General features: G+C 46.4%; 2 protein-coding genes across 11 annotated transcripts in view; both read left to right on the top strand.

The window, feature by feature from the left end:
* LOC120796235 (cullin-9) overlaps positions 1 to 12,787 on the top strand; it is a 42,834-nt gene extending 30,047 nt beyond the window's left edge. For 4 of the 5 annotated variants that reach the window (XM_040138788.1, XM_040138790.1, XM_040138787.1 and 1 more), the window contains 17 exons: positions 414 to 585; positions 1,045 to 1,190; positions 1,985 to 2,111; positions 2,204 to 2,409; positions 4,221 to 4,477; positions 5,439 to 5,556; positions 6,478 to 6,726; positions 6,815 to 6,955; positions 7,555 to 7,719; positions 7,963 to 8,126; positions 8,227 to 8,320; positions 8,833 to 8,907; positions 9,307 to 9,417; positions 9,516 to 9,633; positions 9,725 to 9,858; positions 10,257 to 10,348; positions 11,059 to 12,787. In XM_040138788.1, coding sequence (XP_039994722.1) covers positions 414 to 585; positions 1,045 to 1,190; positions 1,985 to 2,111; positions 2,204 to 2,409; positions 4,221 to 4,477; positions 5,439 to 5,556; positions 6,478 to 6,726; positions 6,815 to 6,955; positions 7,555 to 7,719; positions 7,963 to 8,126; positions 8,227 to 8,320; positions 8,833 to 8,907; positions 9,307 to 9,417; positions 9,516 to 9,633; positions 9,725 to 9,858; positions 10,257 to 10,348; positions 11,059 to 11,281 — 2,592 coding nt within the window. In that variant the 3' untranslated portion in view covers positions 11,282 to 12,787. The remainder of the gene's footprint in view (positions 1 to 413; positions 586 to 1,044; positions 1,191 to 1,984; positions 2,112 to 2,203; positions 2,410 to 4,220; positions 4,478 to 5,438; positions 5,557 to 6,477; positions 6,727 to 6,814; positions 6,956 to 7,554; positions 7,720 to 7,962; positions 8,127 to 8,226; positions 8,321 to 8,832; positions 8,908 to 9,306; positions 9,418 to 9,515; positions 9,634 to 9,724; positions 9,859 to 10,256; positions 10,349 to 11,058) is intronic. The other variant, XM_040138791.1, reaches the window with a different exon arrangement.
* Positions 12,788 to 13,919: 1,132 nt separating this feature from the next.
* The window catches only part of si:dkeyp-121d4.3, a 28,407-nt gene continuing 17,958 nt past the window's right edge, over positions 13,920 to 24,368 (top strand). For 4 of the 6 annotated variants that reach the window (XM_040139668.1, XM_040139667.1, XM_040139663.1 and 1 more), the window contains exons 1-14: positions 13,920 to 14,898; positions 15,063 to 15,113; positions 15,796 to 16,001; positions 16,221 to 16,263; positions 17,238 to 17,363; positions 18,246 to 18,350; positions 18,440 to 18,658; positions 19,045 to 19,191; positions 19,599 to 19,844; positions 20,473 to 20,691; positions 21,418 to 21,564; positions 22,133 to 22,369; positions 23,412 to 23,603; positions 23,708 to 23,983. In XM_040139668.1, coding sequence (XP_039995602.1) covers positions 14,209 to 14,898; positions 15,063 to 15,113; positions 15,796 to 16,001; positions 16,221 to 16,263; positions 17,238 to 17,363; positions 18,246 to 18,350; positions 18,440 to 18,658; positions 19,045 to 19,191; positions 19,599 to 19,844; positions 20,473 to 20,691; positions 21,418 to 21,564; positions 22,133 to 22,369; positions 23,412 to 23,603; positions 23,708 to 23,983 — 2,904 coding nt within the window. In that variant the 5' untranslated portion in view covers positions 13,920 to 14,208. The remainder of the gene's footprint in view (positions 14,899 to 15,062; positions 15,114 to 15,795; positions 16,002 to 16,220; positions 16,264 to 17,237; positions 17,364 to 18,245; positions 18,351 to 18,439; positions 18,659 to 19,044; positions 19,192 to 19,598; positions 19,845 to 20,472; positions 20,692 to 21,417; positions 21,565 to 22,132; positions 22,370 to 23,411; positions 23,604 to 23,707; positions 23,984 to 24,368) is intronic. The other 2 variants (XM_040139664.1, XM_040139669.1) reach the window with 2 other exon arrangements.

Below are 24,368 nucleotides of genomic sequence, written 5' to 3'. Positions count from 1 at the left end.
GCTCTTTCTGAACATCCTTTAGGGGTTTTATTTTCTTTTCTCCCTTCTTAGTCCTGCTATTGATTCGCTTCTACCCTATTTTCTGTATTTTGTACTCCTGTGTATTTTTTTATTTTCTATTTTTTTATTTTTCCATTATTTTTCCATTTTATTTTTTTCCATTTTAGGATAATAGTTACATTTCATTCGGACTTTAACTTGAAACTTCAAGCTTCAACCAAAACCACACATTTCACAAAAACTGATGAAAAATAAATGTTGTGTAACCACTGAGAGCAGTATACGTTACTGAGATGGAGGACAATGTTAAAATGAGATACAAAATGGTATCCAACTGCACAGTGTAAATCCTTGTGGATTTGTCATTAAAAGATGAGATTTTGATGCAGTTTGTCCTTTTCTTGTTGCCGTAGATGATGCAGGAGGAGTGGGCGGAGTCAGAGGAGGAGGCGGATGTCCAGGTTCTGGTTCTGTCTCCACGCTGCTGGGCTGTGTCCTCGCTCTGCTTCCTGGACGAACCGGCAAAACATTTTCCAGCTGAACTCTGCACCTACCTGAACCAGTTCACCCAGTTCTACGCTCACAGTGAGTACCAGTTCACCCAGTTCTACACAGGTGGTCAGTACCAGTTCAGTCCTTTTTCTGTTCTGAACCAGGCTTAACCGTGGCATAAACCGGTTTTATTTCTTTTGTAAACCACGTTTAATTTGGGCTTAAACCAGGTTTACAGTGATTCTGTTATAAACCGGGCTTAAGTCAGACTTAAACAAATCATATTTCTGCTATGAAGCAGGTTTAATTGCACCCAGGCTCAGCCAGAGAGACATTTGGAGAGGCAGCCAGAGAGACCACGTTGAGACATGAAGACCAGCATTTAGCGTTCAGTGATTAAGCTGATTATTGTTCTTCGTGTCCTGGTTTCTGGCGCGTCACTGTGGTGATGGTGTATTTTGGACTTGGACTGTCGGCAGCAGACATTCAGATATCAGCTGACTGGACCCGCTCCTATCACACCTAATATTATCTGTGTCGCGTGTCCGTCAGGTCAGTCCATGTACGGTCTGAGTCACTCGAAGCCTCGGCGGCTGCAGTGGACGTGGCTCGGTCACGCTGAGCTGCAGTTCGGCTGCTGGACGCTGCACGTCTCCACGCTGCAGATGTTCATCCTGCTGAAGTTCAACAACCAGGAGGTAAGACCCACACACGAGCAGACCGGTTTCCATCACTTAAATGGACATGAGCCTGACTTACATTCCCTGGAGACTGACCCTAACACCAACCCTGACCCCAACCTTTACCTTACACCGAGTCCGGACCCTAAAATGAAAGGATTTCCATCACTGGGATCACAGTGTGACTGTGTAAACAGATTTATGTCCCAGCAACATGAGTAGTAAGAAAAAAAAATTAAAGCTCCGTTCTAGATGTGACAATGTACTTCACACTAACAGACAGATAAATACTAAGTAAAATAGAGATAAGATAAATAAGAAGTAAAACAAATCAAAGGCAAGTCTAGATAGGTGGGTCTGGGGCTGCTTTTTAAAGGTGTTTTTAGTCTGAAGCGGGAAGCAACAAACAAAGCCTGATCAGAGGACTGACTGCGGATACAGGACTGCAGTAGACCCCTAATGTGAGCACGTGTCTGACCCTGCAGAGCTGTATAGGTGATCACGAGAACCTTAAATGGATCCTATAAAAAAAAAAAAAAAAAACTTGTAAACAATCCAGGGATGTTTTCCCAAGACCGGCGAAGAAGGGTTTACAAGTTCAGGCGGGATGAGTTATACACACACGCACAGCTGAGACTCAGCAGAGGGACCAGACTGTTCGTTCTAATGCCGACCACTTGGTTGCGATGCAGGTCGGCTGTTTGTCAGCTGAAATGGGGCGAAGAAGAAGAGATTTAACTATTATCCCGTTGTCTATTACATTTCCTATGATGCCTTTGCTGACCGTTGGCCTATCTGTTGTTTCCCTGCAGGAGGTTCAGGTGGACGTTCTGCTGCAGGCGACGGGTCTGTCTGCTGCCGTCCTGCTGCACGCTCTGATGCCGCTCATCAGTGAGGGAGGGCCGCTGACCTGCAGTCAGCCGGATGAGCCCAGCCAGGGTCAGACACACTCACACACACACACACACACACTCACACACACCCTGTCCTTCTTCCTCCTCCTCTCTGACTGACCCTCCGTCCGCTTTCAGGCGTGTTGAGGTTGAACCAGCAGGTGGCGTCTCGCAGTCTGGACGGCGTCCCAGCGTCGGTCCAGCTGCTACCTAGACAGACGTACCTGAACGTGGACGAGGACGCGGCCGGCACGCTGGAGAGGAAGAGGAACTACATCTACTGTCTGATCGTCCACATCATGAAGCAGGAGAAGGAGATGCACATCGACAACCTCGTCTTCAAGGTCAGAGGTCAAGAGAGCAGCTAAAGGAGCAATCACACAACTTTTCTCTGAGGCCACAACCACATTGCACACGAGTGTACATCTAAACCGCATGTTAAGGCTTCAGATACTGATGTTCAGATATGTCCGCTGACCAGTACCAGATTTAAATTCAGAATATGAAATTATATAAAAAATGAGGACGTAAAGCAAATCTATTAAATTTGTATTCCATATACTGAATTTGTTTCAGTTGTCCGTTTTCAACTGATCATCACTTTGATTAAAAGCTACTAATAAATATATCCGCCAGCAGTGATTCCGGGTTCAAGCCCCTTTGAGCTCAACAGAAAGAAGCAGCTCAGTCGGCCAAAATTAAAGTTTCAGGCCTCACGAAGAGCAAAGTCACTTCAGCCAGTTTACGATTCCTGATATCCCTCTGTGCTTGGAGGCGATTTCGTCCAAAACCCTGAGTTATGTCACAATTAGAGCAACGCAGGGTGAGAGAAGACAGCAAAGTTTGTCCATGACTGTTGGAGATTGTGGGAACTAAGTGTCAGGTTCAAACAACCTAAAACAGATATAAACACAGTAATGAGGCAGGACACAGAGTGGTGAGGTTATATACTTGCAAGGAGAACGGACAGAGAGTGCTCAGTTACAATCTCCGACCCGCTCTGAGTTTCTCAGCCGTCCACCTCGCTCTTTGATTTCCATAGGGCGGTTCTTTGTCACATATGTCGGCATAGCTGCACAATCTCATTTTAGAAGCCTTGTGCCTCCTGCTTGTCTCAGGGACGGAACTATCTGTCTCGTCTTGATTTGGGGAGTAACTGCTTCGCAGCTGCAGATACTCCCCTGCGCATAGCTTTCAAGGGTGCAGATAACAACAGATAATGAGCGAAGCGTGGGATAATTTATGTACATTCTTCTAACACTAAGAGTTGTTTTTTTTTGTTTTTTTGTTTGTTTTTTTCGGGATGGCGGTTTAGAGTGTTGACGGTGTCACACACTCGCACAAACTTTCAAAAAAAAGCATAACGGTTTAATAAAAACAGGAATAGCTATCAAAATACCAATGTAACCCCAAAAAAGTCTGCAGCCTTGTGACCCGTTTAGAGTTTCAACCATGTTTCTACGTTAAATTCTGACGAAGCGATGTGGCTTCAAAGAGAGGTGGGTTTGATCATTTTTCTCACAGCAGGCACATAAACATTAAGAGCGAAGAAAACGATGAATTCGATTCAAAAACCTTCCTCCTCAGTCATAAGTCAGTCAGGTCTGAACTCTCAGACGCACATGTTGATATGACTCAGTGTGATGTCCACTTCCTGAGGACGTCATATTCTCTGATGTCCCTGCAGAATAAAGCTCCAGAAATCCACCTAGAAACCAGAGGAAAAAGAGGCTGCAGAACTTCATTCAGAATCTTCACGTTTTTAAGTTTCCTTCAGTATCACAATGACCCAGTGACAGTTGTCTGTACGTCCACGGCTACACTGCAACAGGAGCTGAACACAGCTGATTCAGCCGCTTCTAATGGGACAGTTTGACTGAATGGAAAATAATATAGGGTAAAAAACAGAAACAAGGCTCATAATTAACCCTTTACAGCCCTACAAGCATCATGGGAACTGTAGTTCCAGATTTATATAAACTTTCTTCATGTTCAGCCATAAACATCTGTTGTCCCATCATTCCTTCCACTAGCGCCACCCTCAGGTCAAACCTCACAGGTTTAGCTCCACTACTGTTCAGACTCTAAGAACAGATAAATGACCAGGATGTTCTACCGTCTCTCTGTCTGTTCTGGTCTCGTCGGTTTCCTCCAGGTTCTGGACTCGTGTCAGAAACGGGAAGCATCTCGGTCTCCAGGCGCAGGTCGTTTCAGCTGCAGCACCAGCGACGTGCTCTCCTGCATCATGCACGTCATCAGTAAAGGTTGCATCCGCCGCAACGAGGAGAACCTGCACATCGTGGAGTTCCTCCCCGAGGACCCGTCCACGCCTCAGAAAGGCCAGGCCCAGTTCTCCTTCAGCCGGACCGAGATCAGGAAGGATGCTGTCGCCGACAGCCAGGCTGACATCAGGTGTGACCTCTGACCTTACGCACGGGGTTCAATCTGGCTGTCAGGGGTTAGTAAAGTTGGTTCAGTGTTTCAGACACAAGAGGAAGGCGGCGCTTCTTTCCCGTTCCTTCAAGAGCAGAAAGTCTCACGGCAGCCGTCTTCATCTTCATCATCCTCATGTCCATCCTGATGATTTATAAAACCTTTTTATTTCGTTCTCAGGTTTTTAATCATCCCACTGATAAAAGTGGGAAATCTATCTCTCTGTCTGTATTTTGATTTTCTCGACAGTCGCTCATCTGATCGACTTCAAACTTCACGTGCCTGTTGCCGAGGACCCAGGGAAGTGCAGTGTCGACCGTGAAGGTTTGTGGATGAGCGGTTGTCGAGAAAAATCGAAAACAGAGACATAAAATAATCTATATAAACCCTACGCAACCATCCAACTGACAGAGGGTTGTCAAGATGCTGAGAAAACAATGTGAACGTGTTCATTATCTTTAACAAAATAATTCAACGATGATTTGATAATGTTGAACATGTGAACAATTGTTGAATCTCCACTCAGCGGATCTATTTTCATTTTGGCAGGAATTGTACATTTTCCAAAGGAAACTAAAATTTCTGAACGATTAAATGAGATTTTAATGTTGTCAGCCGTAGAATTCCATACACGGAGGATGATATTGACTTGACAATGACTGACCCTCTGCTGTTCAGTTAAGTCTTATTTTATCTTTAACAAAAATGAATAAAAAACAAATAAAACAAAAGCACGGAGAGGAATAAAAAACTTATTAAAAGCTTCATGTAAAGCCAGAGTTATTCAAAATAAAACGACCACATTGGAAGGAGAGAATCCACTGACGAGCTGCGTTTAGTTTCCTCTAAACTCCCCTCACACAGCTGAGGTCCCGGCTCTGTGCCATGTGTTACAGCTCTGTGTGTGTATGTGTTGGTTTTCTTTGTGTGCGTGTTGCAGTCTGGCGCCAGCGCCGCGGCGGTTTGAGGACGGCGTTCTGGACGCGGTTTTGTTCTCGATGGGTCGGACGATGACGCAGGAGGAAGTTCGTCAGCTGATGCAGAGGACCGTCCAGCAGGTCGGTTGAATCCAGCCTCTGTCAGAGCTGGTCTTCAGTCCGCAGATCCTGATTTACGTGTCGTACATCAGACAGAGTTGACGTTGTTGGAAGGTGGAGTTTCCCTCGTTTCTAGTCTTCGTTTAGTTGAGTTATTTATTTAGTTGATTTCTGCAGCAGACGTTAAAACGAGCCTTTCTTCAAATGTTAATGCTCAGTTACTCTTTATTTCATCAACTTAAAAAATAGAAAGAACATAAACAGTAACTTTGGACGTTATTCCAGTCGCTCAACTTTTTCATCCTCTTGCTGGTGGTGTTGTGACTTGCAAACCTGTCACGTGGTCACATGGTCACGTGTCACTGTTCCAGTGTCAGTGCTGGTAACGTTAGATGGGAGCTGTGACGCACAGAACTATCACTAAGAATAAATGTCCTTGTCTGAGAATAAATACTAATTAATGTTGATGCATAGTGAATAATGCTGGATTACTATTAATTATTTCATGGGCTACCTGGGATTTTTGTGGTCCCTGTGGGAGGGACAAAAGTTTCAGCTTGGGATTCTTGAAGTGGTTCATGGTGGATTCTGAGGTCTGCTCTGGATCATGGGCCTGTTGTAGGAACTGACTGCAGGATGTTAGTGGAGTCCATTCTTCCCTCTGTCTGTGCAGTGCTTCCTCTGCCAGTGGCTGCCCCCCTCCCCCAGAAAAAGCCGAATATTTACACCCCCCCACTAAGTACTGATCGAGTAGGGGGCCTGTATCTCTGTTCTGGACACACGGACATGAAACTGATATCTGAAACATTGGAGTCTGGAAGTTTTCTGTACGAACCTGGATCTGATTTCGGTTCAGTGATGGCGTCACGTGTGCTTTTGTCTTAGATGAATATATGTATTTAGGTATCAGGCAGGTGATCTTGTCTCTCTCTGTCCCCTCAGGTTGCAGGGACTCTGAGTCTGGACCTGGACCGGGCCGAGCACCTGCTCGTTCACTGCAAGTGGAACGTGGACCTGCTGGTGCAGCGGTTCACCGACGACCCCGACTCCCTCATCTTGGCCGCCGGGCTCAAGTGCCGAAACCCTCAGCCGCTGCCGAGCCCCGCCTCCACCTGCCCGGTCTGCCTGGGCCCCCGCAGCCCCGCCACGGAGCTGGTCCCCTCCCTGAGCTGCATGCACTACTGCTGCAGGGTGAGACAGACACAGTTATCAATATAAGCTGGGGGTCAGTGTATTCTACTGTGTGTAACTGTTGTTTTATTGTGTGTGTGTGAGACAGTCCTGCTGGCAGGAATACCTGACGGCGAGGATCGAGCAGAACCTGGTGATGAACTGTAACTGTCCAATCACAGACTGCCAGGCTCAGCCCACCTCACAGTTCTTCCTCAGCATCCTCACCGACAAGGACACCGTCGCCAAGGTAACGCCCCGCCATCCCGTTACCCTGACAACCTGACCTCAGAGAGCATAAACTTTGGGATGTGCTTATTTGTTTTGAGTCCGGTGTTTCCCGCAGAGTCATTTATTTGTGGCTCGTCACAATATCAACATTGATCACCGCGTATTGATTTTCTATTGTTTTACCATTTCCAGTGGGTAAAATCTGATCTCATAAGAGTCTGTCTCTCTACCGGCCCTCTCTGTGTACCTGTCACTCAGGGTTCACACGAGAGCGAGCTGCGCGTGTGGTCCAGGACTGGGCTCACTGGCCAGTCACGGCACGTAACCGACCCTCACCGACTCAGGCCGGGTCGGGAGGGTCGGGTAGGTGCTGTGTCTGTCGGACGCAACCTGGAGCAGCGGAGCTGTTTATATAGTTTAGCTGTTTATTTGTAAAAAAGTACGTGGTGATTAAAATATCTGCAGTGGAGCGGCTTATATACGGTGTTTAGTTAGTTGCTGCGGGTCTCCTGTGGCTCAAGATGTGGACTATTAATCACATACATGCAGAGGGAATAAACTCGATTTTACGATGTGTCGGTGGGAACGTGAAGCTAACCCCCCTCCCCTCTTCCTCAGTATGAGAATGCCTTGCTCCGAGGTTACGTGGAGTGCTGCTCCAACCTGACGTGGTGCACCAACCCTCAGGGCTGCGATCAGATCCTCTGTAAGGAGAACATGGGCAGCATGGGAACCTGCTCCAAGTGCTGCTGGTCCTCCTGCTTTAGCTGCAACTTTCCCGAGGTCAGAGTCTGAAAACGCACGCAACACGGCAGGTTCCACAGAAAACAGGCTCACAGCACGAGTCTGGAGTCTGAACATAAATGTACGGTAACTGGAACGCATCACTGGACAGGTCTTACCTGGAGTTGTTGTCATTTGAGTGGTCACCTCCTTTCAGCAGAGGGAGATCTCTAAGTGGGCTCATGTAGTTTTGTATTTGGATGTTTGGAGAACCGAAACAGTAACTCTCTGTCCCCCCCGCAGGCCCACTACCCGGCCAGCTGCAGCCACATGTCTCAGTGGATGGACGACGGAGGGTATTATGAAGGGATGAGCATGGAGGCTCAGAGCAAACACCTGGCCAAGCTGATCTCCAAACGCTGCCCGAGCTGCCAGGCTCAGATCGAGAAGAACGAAGGCTGTCTGCAGTACGTACGCTCGTCGGGCCGGCTGACAACACACACACACACACACACACACACAGAGTAAACGCTGAGAATGATGATGGTTTTATTCCTCTGTCCTCAGTATGACCTGTGCCAAGTGTAACCACGGTTTCTGCTGGCGCTGTCTGAAACCCTGGAAACCAACACACAAAGATTACTACAACTGCTCCGCCATGGTTGGTTCAAACACTGTCACGTGATCACAACAATCTTCCAGTCAGACTCTGGGATAATGATAAATGTTGAGCTTCATCCTGAGAGATTTTAAAGTTTTTAGCACGGCATCAGAGAAGGAAATCAGTGTAAGAACTGATGGAACTGGGAATTTTAGTTAGCAGGCTAAAAACCACTGGTATGACCCTGGATGTTTGATTTATACTATCACTGTATTCTATTTAATCATTTGATTTAATGAGTTTCTGGGAAGAAGAAAGGGGGAAAGGGAGAGAAAAAAGAGACAGAAGACAAAATAAAAACCAAAAGAATTAAATGAACAAACCATAAAATAAAATGTACAAAAGCCAGAAAGAACAAATGGTGCTTTTTAAAGACGTGACTTACGTAGCTTCTCTGAGACTTAGAGCTCAAAAGGAATCACGCGACCTGTTGGTTTAAACTTTAGTAATTTAACCAGCATCATTTGTGCTTCGTCTAATTTGTCTTGTTGTTGTTGTCGTCGTTCCTGCAGGTGAGTAAAGCAGCTCGTCAGGAGAAGAAGTTCCAGGATTATAATGAGAGATGCACCTTCCACCATCAGGCCAAGGTACGAACCGGCCCACTGCAGACCAGGGCTGAAGTATCTGCTTCTTTTTAGTTTCATTATTATTATGACCTGAATCTCAACATCCGCTTTTGTGGCTTTTTTATTGTGAAACACCTGGAAGACTTTTACTATGAAGTAGCTGAGGGGGCTTTTATTGTGAAGGAGGTTGATGCCTTTTACTGTGAAATGGCTGGAGTAGCCAGAGTGGTCATTTTTAGCACATCATTGTTGGAAGATCAAAAAAGATGTTACTACATTAAAGGTTTGAAATCTATAAAACTCAGTTGTCTTTACTTTTAGTGGGTAGATGCACGGAGACGCTGCCCCCCCCTCCAGTAGAGTTAGGAGCTGGATGTCTCCGACCCTTGGGAGTCTCATTTGGTTTTGTGGCTGTTTCAGGATTTTGCGATCAACCTGGAGAACAAGGTGTCGTCCATTAATGAAGCTCTGCAGATGAAGTCGCTGACCTTCGTCATCGACGCCTGTAAAGTCCTCGCTCAGGCTCGAAAGGTAAAACCACCACCACCGGCGTCGTCTTCGGGGGCTGGGATCCTGCTGTTGCTCGAAGGTGTTAGTGTGTTCAGTGCACCCTGCTCTGTCGTCTGCAGGTGCTGGCCTATTCCTGCGTCTACAGCTACTACAACCAGGAGACGGAGAAGATGGACGTGATGGAGCAGCAGACGGAGGCTCTGGACCTGCACACCAACGCGCTGCAGATCCTGCTGGGTGAGACTCTGCATCACATTCTCATCATTCTGACCAGTGTCTCTGCGGTTTGAACTGGTCTGACCCTGTCGACTGGTGTGCGTGTTCTCAGAGGAGACTCTGCTGCAGTGCACTGACCTGGCTTCGTGTGTCCGGCTGCTGAAACCGGAGCACCTGAACACCGGACTGGAACTGATCCGACGCATCCAGGAGCGCCTGCTGGCCATCCTGCAGCACTCCACCCAGGTAACCGGTCTGAAACCAGTTTAAAACCGGTCTGCGTCCTGTTTAAAAGCCGTGTATAACCAGTCCGAAACTTGTCGGCTTTAAACCCAGTCTAAAATCTTTCTATAATCAGCATAAGACCAGTCTGAAACCCGTCAAAGTTGAAACCAGTTTGAATCCAGACTACAACCAGTCTAGAGCCAGTTAAACTTACACGACCTCAGTGTTAGTCAGTGTCCAGTGAAACACCAGTTTGTTTCGGGGTCCCTTGGTCCTCCTGATGGTCTAAAGTGAACTGTCCACAGTTTAAACTTAGTCGTGTTTAAGTTTCCGTTTTCTCGTGTTTCTCTGGAGCAGGATCATGTGTCATTATGTCAAACTCAGTCAGTGACAGTTTCCTGTACTTCTGACTCAACCAGGACTTCAGGGTGGGTTATCAGTCCAAGAGCAGCCAGGAACCAGAATCTACTCAGGCCTCCAACCTGTCCAACCACACCGACACCAACAAAGTGTGAGTACGCCACCAAACCCCAGGAGGTTTCTGTCAGGAAGACGTGTTCGCGTGACCGTCGGTCCACCCGCTGCGTGGATGCTCACAGACGCTAATGAGATGAGGTCGAAATATTCCAGATGTGTTGCGCATCATTTTAGACAAGCTGACGGATTCGGGATCTTTGGAAACTTGTGGATCAAACTTCTGTGGTTTTGGGCAACGATTGGACAAAGACAGTCGGCCTGCAACAAACGATATTTTCATTATCGGTTCGTCTGCCAGTTGTTCCCTTGATTAGTTCTGGGTCATTAAAGCACGAAACGGTGAAAAGAAGCCCTTTGTAATTAATTAAGACGTCTGACGTCGCCACTGTCCTCTGCGATATAGAAAGGCGGTGAGACCTCACATACCAGAAGCTGGAGGCAGCGAATACGTTAGTGAAGCCATAAACCGATTATCGGAGAGTTGCGGATCAATTTTCCGTGGATCGACTAATCGATCGGTCGACTAATCATTGCGGCTCTTGTCGCTGTTTCCCGAAGCCAGAGCTGAAATATTCGAATGTCGGAAACTCAGTTTTCTGTCACAGAAGACGGAGAAAACACCTGAGGATCTGGAGCCGGAGGATTCTTGGCCGAAAAAGCGAAACGACAATGAAATGTTGGTGGAATCTGTGGCTAACACGCCGCCTACTCTTAATTCCGCTGTTTTCTCCTTTTGTTCCTCAGGTCGAAGTCGGACCGAGCGTCGGACTCCGGAGACTCGGACAACAACAACTACACGGGTGAGGAGGGCGGCGAGGAGGCGGAGGACGAGGACGACGAGTACGACGAAGAGTATGTCCCCGAGTGGCACGAGGACTACGACGAGGACGACATCGACGAGGACGACTTCTTCTCCGATGACGACGAGTCCGAGAACCTGGAGAGGGACTTCAGCCCCTTCGACTGAACCGGACGGAAAAGCAAAAACCGCCCAGAGTCGAAGAGGAGAGAGAGGACAAGTCGGGCCCCGCCACGGCCCCGCCCCCTCCTGACCACCATCCAGCGCCACCTGAGAACGTCAGGAACCACGGGAGACGATCAGAGGGACGTCCTCCTTCGCCTGAAGCCCCCCACCCCAAACACAGCTGCACTTGCTTTCCACTGTATTTTTCCTTCTGTGTTTCCATGAAGTCAGAGTACGGAAGCAGACGAGGGTCACGTGACAGAGACGGGTTCTGAGTTTAGTCTTTAGATTCTGAGAATAAATGTTTTAGCTTGACATGAAAGTCGTGGTACGAGGTTTCGTTTTTTTTTTTTTTCTTTCTCATTTGTCTGAAACCAGTCTAAACACAGTTCAAAACCAGTCTGAAACCAGGTTTAAATTAAAACCGGTCCGTTTGTTTCAGGATGTCGACTTTAATCTCAGAAATTTTATTTTTCTGAAAATTCAGACTTAAATTTTAAGTCCAGGTTTTCTCCACTGACCCTGATTTCATGATTCCGACTTTAATCTCAGATTTCACCGATCAATCTCAGAACAAGATCTCCGAATTTTCTTCCCTTTTGTCGCGGCCCGGCGTCTCTTCCGCACTGAACCGCCTCGGCTCTGTCCTGGTTTCGGATCTCGGTGGTTTTGGTGTCACTGGACGGATCTGTTCCAGAGGAAGTCTGTTAGTTTGTGATCTTTCACAGACCAAAATGTTTGCGTTCGTTTCCTGCTGCTGCTTTTTGGACGAGTAAAATAAAAATAAAAATAAATAAATAAATAAAACAAAAACAGAAAAAAAGGGATTAGCTCGGAGACTGTTAGTCCGCCTCTCGTTCCTCTTTTTGTACCCGATGTAAACTCAGTTAGGCCTAAAAGTTCTTTGTTCCTGTCATCACACGTTCTGCCTTGATTTATTTTTATGATGGAGGTTGCCTTCGTTCGAGAGTAAAGAAAAATAGAAAGGATTGAAAAATGCAGCACCTCTCAGATTTAGATTCACTGTCCGTAACAGTGAGGGAGTTTTTTTACGTGTTTGAAGAGTTGGATGTTTCTATGCATCTGAAGAAACGGACGCGTTGAACGAATCAACGCCGGTGGGTCTGATCCCGAGCAGAGTGTCCGTAGGAGCTGTAAATTCTGACAAGAGCCTCTGAAGTATCACTGCAATAACCGATCGACCGATTACCGGCTCACTGTTGCGTCATTTGCTAAGCAAAGACTGTGTCCCCTGCTCTGTTTTCTGTCTTTAAGAAGGACGTCGTGAGGATGAGTTTTTGGGTTTGCTGTCGAGAACTCTGCGCTCTGCCGGAGTCGAGGGAAATCTGATATTCCAACTCCCTGTTTTGCTGTAATTTTGAGAGATCCTATATTCATATTGTCTACGTTCTATAATGTTCTTTTCTTTTTTTGTTGTTGTTGTTGTTGTTGTTGGAGTCGAGCGACTCCAGCCAGCAAACTAAATAAAAGCTTTTTCTGCTACTCTGATTTCATGCAAAGACTCTTCATTTAACCCTGAAATCCTCCAGAATTCTCCGTTAAATATAGAGGAATTCTTTGCGTAACGCACCACAGTTTCAACAGTGAAGGTCCGCGCTGAGGGTTTATAAGGGCTTTATTCAAAGGTCGATTGATGGAGGTTCCGGGAACGAAAGGATTTTAACGTTTTCCCCAGTAAACAAATCCCTAAAGTCCCTTCAACGACTCATGACCTTCGGTTTGACTCAGTTTGTCAGTTGAAATAATCAGTGATTTTTCTCATCGTTTGGCTTTAAACTGGTAGAACCACTTAAACAGTGATGCTGGTTGGTATAAATAAGAGTATTCGCCGTCATTCGCTGTCTTTGCTAATTTTAAGGGATTTGAATAGAGAGAAAGAGAGAGAGAGAGACAACTGGACTCCAGATCCAAGCTCTGGAAAAAGTTAGTAAGTGAACTTTGAGTCAAGAACCGTTTTTTCTTCATCACCCGTGCCGGGACTGATATTAACGCATTATTATGTTCCAATAGCAAGCACATGTTTTATGGTGTTGCAGTATACACTATAGAACTGAATCCCTAAATGTTTAGCCTTAAAATTCCATTAGTTTTACCAATAAATATTGATGGAATGAAGGTATTCTAAGGGGATGATTGTCAAATAAACGAATGGCTCCTAACTCACGAAGGTATCTAGTGGATCATCTGCAGGGTTTAAGTGCTGAAGAAGGTGTAAAATTAACATGAAAGTCGTCATTCATACACTGATGCTGTGTTTTTTTAATGTAAAATTTCACAAAATGTTAATGTTGAAAAACAATAAGTAACTGCAGCTGTCAGATGAACTCGATGCAGTAAAAAGTTCAACATTTCCCTCTGAGATGTGATGAAGTCCAAGTTTAGACAGTGAGGTGAGGAATTCAGCTGTGATCCCAGACTGAATTATATACTGTGGCCTCTAAACCCAACTGACACGGGGCGGTGTCGGGGAACCGGACCCGGGGGTCGCCGTCCACCGAGCAGACTTCATCTCCCTGCGCATCCAGTCAGGAACGGGACGCTGTAGTTTCGTCGTCCCGGCTGTTGGAGGCGGTAAAGAGTCTAAAACTCGATTCCTCGCTTCCATTAAAGTGCCGAGGAGAATGACAGCGACACATTGGTCGGTTTGTTGGGTCCTTCGGAGTTTGGGATTTAAATTCTTTATTTTCTGATGAAAAATGTCTGGATTTATTTGAGTCCAGCGATTGTCTGTGAAGTTAAGATCTTAAAATAAACGGGGCTGACGAGTTGACCGACGGGTTTCACTCTGAACTGGAATGTGTTTGTTGATTAGCAGCTAACTCGGTAGCTACTTAGCCGCTTAGCTCCCGGGAGTCCCGGTGTCTCCGCCGTTCCTCGCCGTCCAGGAGCCACTTCAGCCCGGCGAGGGAATGGGACGGGGAAAGGGGCCGACGCGGGGCCGACCGCCGTGCGAAGACAGACCTCCTTTCGACATGGGTCCACCGGGCTGGGGCCCTCCTCCACCGGGCTGGGGCCCTCCTCCGCCTGGGGGCTGGGGCCCTCCACCGCCCGATGAATGGGGGCCTCCGCCACCCGGAGGATGGGGCCCTCCGCCGCCTGGAGGATGGGGGCCACCACCGCCTGGAGAATGGGGCCCAAGGGGGCCTCCGCCTCCCGACTGGGGACCAAGAGGACCGCCGCCGCCGGGCTGGGGGCCTCATCCCGACGACTGGATGCCTCCTCCAGAAGACTGGGGTCGTCACCCAGAAGACTGGAGACCTCCACACCCCGACGACTGGAGACCTCACCCCGATGACTGGAGACCGCCCCGCGAAGACTGGAGACCTCCTCCCGAGGACTGGGGACCAGACAGGCCTCTCCCCCCTCCCAGCTGGGGACATCCAGGCTGGGGTCCCGACGGTCCCCCTGAGCCGTGGGGGCCCGAGTCTGGTCCGCCCGGACCTGTACCAACTGTCCCCCCTCTGGGAATGCCCCCTTCTGTGGCGATTCCTCCATCGGACCCTGCAGCCTATGGACCGGTGGCCGCGCCTCCCGTCCCCCCTCCAAGCGTTCCTCCTTTCGGGTTCCCGGCCTTCCCTCCTCCTGGTTGGACAGGAGAGGTGAGCCGCTCAGCACCCGCCCCCCTCCCCGGATGCTGACCAGTCAGACTCCGGCAGGGTCGCTCTCTCGGGAGCTCCCGTCCCGTCCCCCAGCAAACCTTTACATCCATGTCCCGCTGAGTTTGTCCACTAATGTCTGACCATTTGCTCTCTGGTGTTTTCAGCCCGTTGTAGAGGAACCGATGCCGAACCCACCGCCGGACCAGCCGGAGTGGGTGAGTACAGACCAGGTTCAGGTCTGGGGCTGGTAGAAACAGATTGGTCTGACGTTCTCTCACCCTACCTGAAAACTGAGGGTAGGATTGGTTCAGTGGATACATAACGCAGATAAAACATGGCTGATGTGTTTAACATCAGGTCAGACAAGTTTAAAGAGGTAAAAGAGCAGAAGAGAAGGACAGACAGCCGTAGGAGATGCGTTTGACAGCTGTCCCCCCTCTTGGGTCCAGCTAGAGCTGCAGCAAACCATTATTTTCAACACTGAAAAGTTTGCAGATTATTTTGTCAATGAATCTATAAAATGTGAGAAAATACTGGAAGTTTGTGATCTCAGTCTTCACAAGTCTCGATTTGTCTCAACAACAGTCCAGTAAACAGAGAGACGCTGTTTAACATCACAGAGGAATAAGAGAATTTTCCTTGTTAAATAGGTAAGAAGTTAAAAACTCAAATGATCATTCGATTATCAAAACTGTGGGGGAGGTGGGATGATTTTAATTACCCCCCCCATCTTCTGGAATTAGTTAAATAAACCTGTGATATTAATCGCATTACTTGGCTACGTCTTGAGATGACAGTAGGTGAGAGTGTTTGGTTCAGGTCTTCAGATGTGGATTTGAAACTTCCAGTGTAAATCTCATCTTGTCTTTAAATATCGGTTTGTTGTTTCTTTCTCAGATCAAAGCGCTGATATCTGCTCCGGCTGCTGAAACGACTCCGGGTGAGACTAAAAAACCCACAGAGGAGCCTGCCGTCACCAAAACGCCTGCTGCTGATTCCATTGCCGGCGCTGCCTCCGCCCCGAAACCTAAACCCAAACCTAAGCCTGAACCCAACAAGACTGCCAAAGCTCTGGGCCTGCTGGGAAAACGCACATTTGATAAGTAAGTGCTATCAGGCAGGCTTTTTTTTAGAGGAGGCTGAAAAGCTGCCTAGAGCTGCAGAGGGGAAGATAATTCTCTGAGTTCTGGTTTACGACGCACCCCCTTTCATATTACGGTGGTTTGTACCGGTGTGTCAGGTCACATCATTCATGATAGTACAGGTGTAAATGTTTCTGTGACGTGAACTCGTCATATCCTGCTCCGTGTTTGTGTCCTCAGGCCTCCCCCGGGCAGGTCGACAGGGATCATCTCCTTCATCGGGGTAAGAGAAAATCTGGCACCTGTGACCTGGTCTGGGTTACAGGTGATTGATTGATACCTGGGATTATTTTCTGCAGAATAAAACCATAAGTGAGTAGTAAAAAGCCACAACTCCGGGCGTTAGATGAGGACATTTATTTTGGTAACAACAGTGAGATCGTAAACTGATTTCTGTGCAGCTTCTCAAAACGCCTTAAGTTTATTCTTGTAAATATCAGGCCTTGAAAGTCTGAAACTGTAACTTAAATTTGAATTTGTGAGACTGTAATGTTTCAGTCCTTTTTGATTTCTGATTAGGTTAATTATCAATTTTTCCAAAATTGATGCCCTCAGTAGCAAATCACAGGTTTTAATTGTACCTAACAAAAGAAGAGTCCACGGTGACGTCTCCACACGTCTTGTTTTCAGTTTACTGCGATGATGAAAACAAAGAACGGCTGAAAACCATGTTTCCATGCCCCTCAGTAACCGGGTTCTTCCAGTGAGCCGGTTTCTGGTCTCTGTAATCAGGGTAGGGGATCAGAGAGACCTGATTTCTCCCGGAGAACACAGATTTCTCTGCCATGTGTGCCGGTCGCCGTGTTTCTGTCCTTTTTTACGTACGCACGTGCGTATAAAAGGACTGAAATGATTCCATCCAAAGTCTGACTGAAACTAACAGAAAGTCTCCTCGCACCGAACTGTCAGACACAGTCGGGACCTCAGGACTGAGACGGCGTCTTCTGTCGCTGCCACGGGTGATAAATGAGCTCTGATCTCTGACCTGATGCTCGTACACGCAGGTTTACAGTAGCCAGGTTACGTCAGTGCTCGTAGTCCCGTGACATCTTTCAGTGTTTTGTATCACAGTAAACTGAATATCTTTGACTGATGCTCGGACAAAACAAGACCTCTTCGACTTGGTATCTGGAACCATCCTGTACGCTCAGTCCAGATTTCGTCAGTAATCAGTGTTCCTCTGACTCTGTTCCTCAGCCGACGTTCGGCTACATCGAGAGAGAAGACCTGGAGAAGTTCACCTTCAGCTTCGACGCCTTCTTTGGAAACCCCAAAGCCATGACGCCCGGGGTCAGAGTTCACTTCACCGCCTGCAAGGAGAAGGTGAGGCCACCACCTGACACTTGCTGCGACACGAGCGAGCAGGCTAAAAGATGACATTTTACTAAAACACACAGGCAGGACTAATAACAAAAAAACAACAGACAGCAAAAGAAAAAAGGAAGAACAACACATTCACTTATTTCTATCAAACAAGCTCAGACACATTCATTTCTTTTTCAGTAAACCATTTCCTCTGTTTTCTTTTATCTAATTAGAAGTTCACTCTAAACTTATATATAATTAGCTCCTTGATCTAAATTTTACCAATCTTCTTCCTTTCCAGTCCTGAATCCACAGACATGATTTCCTAACCGTAATGAGGTTTGGATTTAAAGTGATGCTCCTTAAAACTTTCAGTAAATATACTTTAACTGAAGCTCTGCTGCTTACTCGGTAATACAGATTCTACATAAAAAAACGAGGCTCTCGTGATTTTATTAAATCCAGAAAATCTAATTATTTTGAAATAAAATATGAACAAATGAAATAAATATGCTAAGCTGATGCCAGCGTTTTTGAAGCGTTTTATGCGTCAGAAACTGGATTCAGTAGTCGTGTGTGGTGCCCCCCCCCCAAATTCTGATTAGTTCAACGTCTGTGTGTTTATGTACCGTGTGGTTGAGTTTCAACTTTGTGTAACATATTAATCTCACTATCAAGGTTTTTCATGTCGCTCAGAAAACCTCCATCTGCCTCTAAGCTGAGCCCCTTATTTTTTAATAAAATGTTTTATTCAGTATTTAAGTTTGTCCAGTTCTAAACCCACATTTTGATCTTTTGCTCTGCCCATTTTATAGAAATCTCTTTTCTCCAGTTTCCTGTTGATCAGACTGGTTTCACTACTTTTCACTACGTGATTGTCGCGTGTGTGTTTCTGAGCAGAACAGTCTGATAGCGACAGACGTGAAAGTGGCTCCAGGTGGAACAGAGAACGTGGACACAGAGATCTACGAGGCTGTGGTCAGTCAGCCCATTGTGGAGCCTCAGGTCAGTTTGAACTCGAAGATTTTATCTTGTGGACCTCGTCATCCGTCCCGTTTCATGTCGCTGACCCTGTCGGTTCTGTTGGTCTGCAGCCCGGCGAGCGTCAGTACCCCGGTCAGGTTCATGTGACCATCGGGCCTCTGAGGACCAACCTGCCGTTCGACAGGAAGGACAGCACGGTGACGCTGCTGAAGAATGACCACGTGCTCATCAATCTGCTGACCGACATCGTCACCGAGAAGAGGAGAGCCACCAACATCAAACCCAAAATCCCCACGACCTTCAGCCACACCAAGGAGACCAGGGAGAAGGTCAGACCTGCTCCCGGTCTCCTTTCTGCCGATAGAAAACACTAATGCACAACTTCACCAACCAGGGGTCATTGAATATATTTCAGTATTAATGATAAAGTCAGATAGAGAGTTCATCTTTTCTGTCGCTCAGCTTGTTTCAGTTGGGAGCTGCAGGTCGTCTGCGTTCATCAAACTGACGCTGTTTCTGCTTTCTCAGCTCAAAAACGGTTCAGATCGGAAATCATTTATTCAGGTTTAGTTATTAAAGTGTAGAAATCTAAAGCTAAATATCTGTTGGTCCAGCTCTTTGTCTCTTAAATCTGGATTCTCCTCGGCCCGTTAGTCTAAGGTTATTTTTTTTTGTTTGTTTGGTTTTTTTTGTAATTCCTTCGGGGCTGCTGCAGGGCGTCATCATCAGTCTGAAAGACAACGAAGGCGTCATCAAGTCGGATGAACATGGCGAGCTTCCCTTCGACGCCAAAGAAAACTTCAGTGACGTGGAGTTCACCGCCGAGGACGTCAACGAGGAGGTCGAGTTCAACGTCATCACGGTGAGGACTCTGCTCGGGTTTACTCTTACTTTCTCCAGACGGATTTTTAGTCGTTACCTCTCACTGAAATAATTTCATTCTCAGTGTGTTTGTTGATTAGTTTCTTCACTGACTGTTTAGTCCAAATTATGTCAGAAAATAGTGAGAAACAGACAGATCCAGATGACGTTTTTGGTCTAAACAACACCCAAATATACTGTAATATCATAAAAGTACAAATAAAACAATAGGAATCTTTTTTTGCCATTTGCTTGTTAATTGATGAATCAACTCATCATTTCAGCTTTAGTCTTGGTGTTTGTCAAAACCTGTAAACTAAATTTTGTTCCACTTGTTCAACACTTAATTCCAGCATGGTGTTTATTCTAAAACATTAAAAAAGTTTATTTTATTTTGTTTCTCATCAGTTGAAAACGGGGAAGCGGGCAATCAGAATCCGGCGGGTGAAGGAGCCTCTCCTCCTGACACTTTGCAGCGCCACAGTCGCCACCGCTGAGGAGACCGAGGCCGAAAACACCAACGGCGACAGCGATGGAGACTCTTCCAGGCCCCCCAGGGGGAGGGCCAACGGCAAGGTGGAGCTGGGGCCCAACATGAAGCTGGACACGGAGCTGTACGAGGGCATCGTCAGCCAGCCGATCATCGAACCCACGGTGAGCGAGTCTTGACGGGAAGAACACGTGGTTTCAACTTGGAAAAGTGTTCATGTGCACTGGACTGACTCAGACTTTACTTGGGTTGTTTGCTGAAAACAAACCAGTTTCACTGAATGATTAAGGCTGCATGAACTGTTTCAATACCATCAGAGCTGGATGTGAGAACTTGATCCCTTTTTATAGTTCCAGCTGCTTTTGGCGGCTTTGGTGCCACTGAATATCAAAAAAATGAACCGTTTACGTGCAACCAAATCCCCCAGAATGCCTACCTTACTGGTTTCCGGATGAGCAGTTTATTAAACACCCGTTGAACAAGCAGAACATACATTTGCTAGTTTCAGTAGAGGCACCAGAACAACACCCTCTTTAAAGCCAGATCTGTTAGTGTGAGATTGACGTATGGCCGGTTGCGGTTTTAAATCTTAAGAGTCAAATGGTGGAGATTTTTTTTAAGCCTGGTCTTCTGTAATGACCTTGTCTTGAGCTGAGTGTTTGGTTTTTGGTAAAACTGGTTTTAAACACAAACTGATTCGTCCGATCCAAAGAGAGAGTAAAGACACGATATTAATCTGATCGTGATGTCTGTGTCGCTGCCTCCCGTCCTGACACTGCCCACTGTTTTTAGCCCGTCATGCCGGGTTACCCGGGTCAGATCCACGCCAACATCGGGCCCGTCAGGACCAACGTGACCTTCGACCACCGGGACTGCGGCGTGACCCTGCTGAAGAACGACCACGTGTTGATCAACCTGCTGGTCGACATGGTGACCAGGAAGAGGAGGGCGGCCAACATCAGACCCAAAATCCCCTTCACCTTCAGCTACACCAAAGAGAAGAGAGAGCTGGTAACACTCAGTCACTGATCAGCCGTCACCTCAACTCTCCTCAACTCAGCACAGCGTAGTGTTGGTGTTAGTTTGTACCTGGTGGTACCTGTGTCCTGCGTCTCACTGACTGGACTGAGTAAATCACATGTCAAGTGAAGGAGTAGTGCTGCATAGTTGATTGATTATTGATTGACTGTCTTTATTATCCCAAAGGGAAATTGATTTGCAGTGAGATCAAGTACGGGCCCCTGGGCACAGACATGTAAAAGGCCCCCAACCTCTCCTACGTAGCAGCCAGACCCCCCAGACTGAAAGAGAGACAGAACAACTTGAGACGACACGACCTTTCTGTGGATGTTTCTTTTCTCTCTGGTTGTTTTTCGACTCTTTGCTGTGATTTTGTCTTTTTGGTCCTTCTGGGCCCAGTAGGCTCATTCACTGCTCCGTCCACCCTCACGATATGTGTATTCCTCAACAACCCGAGTTTGCTGAACCTGAAATGTGTCCTGTTAGTGTGAGGATTAGATGCGAGTGCAAACTCTCCCAGTACAGAACCGTGTTTTGCTTCTTTGTCAGTGAAGTATCAGTTTGAATGCTGACCGATAAGTCGCAGATACAGAACACAGCAGGAAGTGGGAGCTTTCACTGGTGGCCATCAATCAATTAATCTTTCAGATTTTTTGTTAATTTCCAAAATTGCAAACATCTCCCGGTTCCAGTTCCTCAGATGTGACTGTCTTTCAGGGCGTCATCACCTACTTGGGCGCTGAAGAAGGCATCATCAACTCGGAGGAGCACGGCGAGCTTCCCTTCGACATCTGCGAGAACTTCAGCGACACCGAGTTCAACGCCAACGACATCCACAAGGAGGTGGAGTTCATGACGGCACTGGTGAGTCTGATAGAGACCGGACCACACCTGCTGGACAACAGAGGACAGAAAGTGAAGCGTTTACAGCGGATCCGCATCAGTTTTCAGCTTTGTCAGCGGGGGGCCCTCTCGTGACTGCGCCCTCCATGTGCTGAGAGGCATGAGGGAGACACACAGTTAAAGCACAACAAATAAATATCACTCAGTACAGAGTGAGTCTGAGAAAAACGGGAGAAATCCACAGATAGAAACAGATGAAAGAGCAGCAGGTTGTTACAGTGATTTGAATTACACTTAAAATAAGTTCTTTCAAATCAAACATTTCAAGATGTGTGTAAAGTTTTGTTCTTGCAAGTGCATTTCTAACCTTTTTTTTTTCTTTAACTCTGTCTAAGCCTAACCATGTCACGTGATATGCTACGTCGGGGCACTTTAACAGCAAGTTTTACTAAGACCGCTACAGAAAATCCACGTTATAGACACGACCGCTGACGATGCCTGTAACAAACCGCCTGCAGTTTCGCACACCGGCCACACACGGTCCCGGCCTCTACGGGGTTCTGACCTCACCTTGCTCCTGTGTCTGCAGGTGAAATCAAAGAAGAGAGCGATCAGGCTGAGGAGGACAAAAAGGATCGAGGACAAAATCCTGGAGGAGCAGAAGAGGCGGGAGGAGGAGGAGAAGAAGAGGAAACGGGAGGAGGACGAGAGGAGGAAACAAGAGGAGGAGGAGAGGAAGAGGAGAGAGGAGGAGGAGCGAGAGAAAGAGGCGGAGAGGAAGAAGAAGGAGGAGGTGGTGGCAGCGCTGGCAGCTGCCAGAGACAAGGCGAGAAACAGACGACAGAGAAAGTTCCAGTGACACATAAGAACTGGATTTCATTCTCAGATTTTAGTCTCTAGATTCGGTTTCTTTATTTATCTTCATTTGTTTTATTTACGAAGTGATTTAATTTTATTTCGGATTCGAAAACAAACAGTATACGTGATACAGCAGATAAATGTTTCCATCATTTTCCATCTTTTCTTATAGGTAAGGAAACTACAGGAAAAAGTCATTTAAAATCCAATATAACCTGTTGCTAAGGGCAACGAGAAGATCAGAATTAAATTAGAGAAAAGAAACAGATAGCAGTAGTAGGGGTTTGCTGTATATTTTAGTTTGGTTTAAGATTTACTTTTTCAGGTTCAGTTTAAAGTTAAGGTTATTTTATTGTAGTTTACTCGAGTGTAATTTAGTTTACATTTGTTTAAGGTTTAGAGTAAAGTTGAGATTAATCTGAGGTTTAATTTAGTTTAATTTGTTTCCATTTAGGGTCTAGTTTGAGGTTCAGGTTAGTTTAGTGTATGTTTGAGGTTTAATTTAGTCAAGTTGAAATTAGTTCAGTTCAAAGTTAGATTTTAGTTTAGTTTATTTTTCAGTGTAGTTTAGTTTGAGGGTAAGAATTTGGAAAAAGAAAAAAGATTTAGGTTTGATTAAGTTAAGGTTTAGTTCATTTTAGGGTCTAATTTAGTTTAGTTTGAGTTTTATTTTAAGGTTGAGTTTAGTTTCTGACTTTATGTTTACAAATCCAGATCTTCTCATCAGCTTTAACCTTTACAAAATATAAGACGATTCTTTAACACCTCACTAACAGTTAGGTAGCTGAGGAACTGAGGGGAACTCATGCAGTTTGTCCACTTAATTAAAATCTCACCAGCAGTTTTCACATTATTCCTCATGAAGTTTCAAATCAGATGTCAGTTTTTTTTCTTTACAAAATGTTCATGAATCCCGTTGAACCAGTCCTTAAGTGTGGAGGCATTTTTCTAACAAGGGCCGTTCCACCTTAAATTAACAAACTGCTGGTTTTCCTCACGTCTTTCTGCAGTGGACCCCGCTCGGCTTCAAAATAAGAGACCCCAGCACGCTGGACGACGTCAGCAAGGAGCGATTCGAAGGCACGGTCCTCAAAGCCATTTCCAAAAATCCACGCAAGGAGATCAAGAAGGAGCTGGAGGAGAACGAGGTGGAACGGGGGGGAGGAGGAGGTTCTGAGGGCGGACAAACACTCCTGGGACAGGTAAAAAAAACTGCTGCATACCTGGAAATCCTGGAGAAGTTCTGGGTTCTGTAAAAATGTAAATAATGTAGCCATAAATTAAATATACTGTTCTCTTCTTGCAGGTCAAAATAAAAGTGGAGAAAATGGATGAAGATGAGAAGGAAGAGGCAGGAGGAAAACCTGATAGAGAGGGAGGTGAGGAGGGAAAAATGCAAATGAAAAAGGAGGATGAGGCGGAGGCGGAGGTGAAGAAGGATCAGATGGCTGAAGCTCGAGCTGGAGCCAAACCAGACCCAGAAATGGGCCGACTGGTGATGACCGTCGACGGTCAACAGAAACAACTTCCCTTCGGTCCCAGAGACCTGCTGACCACTGCCACCATGCTGGACGGAGACAAGGTGAGAGTCTCTCCCAGCAGCCCAGGTGCATCTTCTGCTTAGTTTTATTTTTGATAGAATCATTGTGTGTGTAAGATTTAAAAATAGTGGCAGCATAGAGATGTTAACTGTGATAATCAGTAGGTTCTAGAGGTTGTATGTTTTTGTCGGGCTGTGATGTAAACGTTCACCTGGAAGGTAAAAGTGTGTTAAGAAAATATACACCGTGATAGATTTGCTGTGATTTTACAGCTCAAGCCTAATTATGTAACTTGGGGTTATGTGGGCATGAATCTCTCCCTCTCAGTCGATTCAATACAAAACCCCCCCAAAAAAACTTTGTAACGGTGCAACACACTGCGATTTTGATACAGCTCATGTGGTTCAGTACCGATCAAGCTCAGAT

The sequence above is a fragment of the Xiphias gladius genome, chromosome 11 (assembly GCF_016859285.1).
Source record: "Xiphias gladius isolate SHS-SW01 ecotype Sanya breed wild chromosome 11, ASM1685928v1, whole genome shotgun sequence".
NCBI lineage: Eukaryota > Metazoa > Chordata > Actinopteri > Istiophoriformes > Xiphiidae > Xiphias > Xiphias gladius.
The sequence above is the reverse complement of the archived record's forward strand: the minus strand, read 5'-3'. Positions and strand labels throughout refer to the sequence as shown.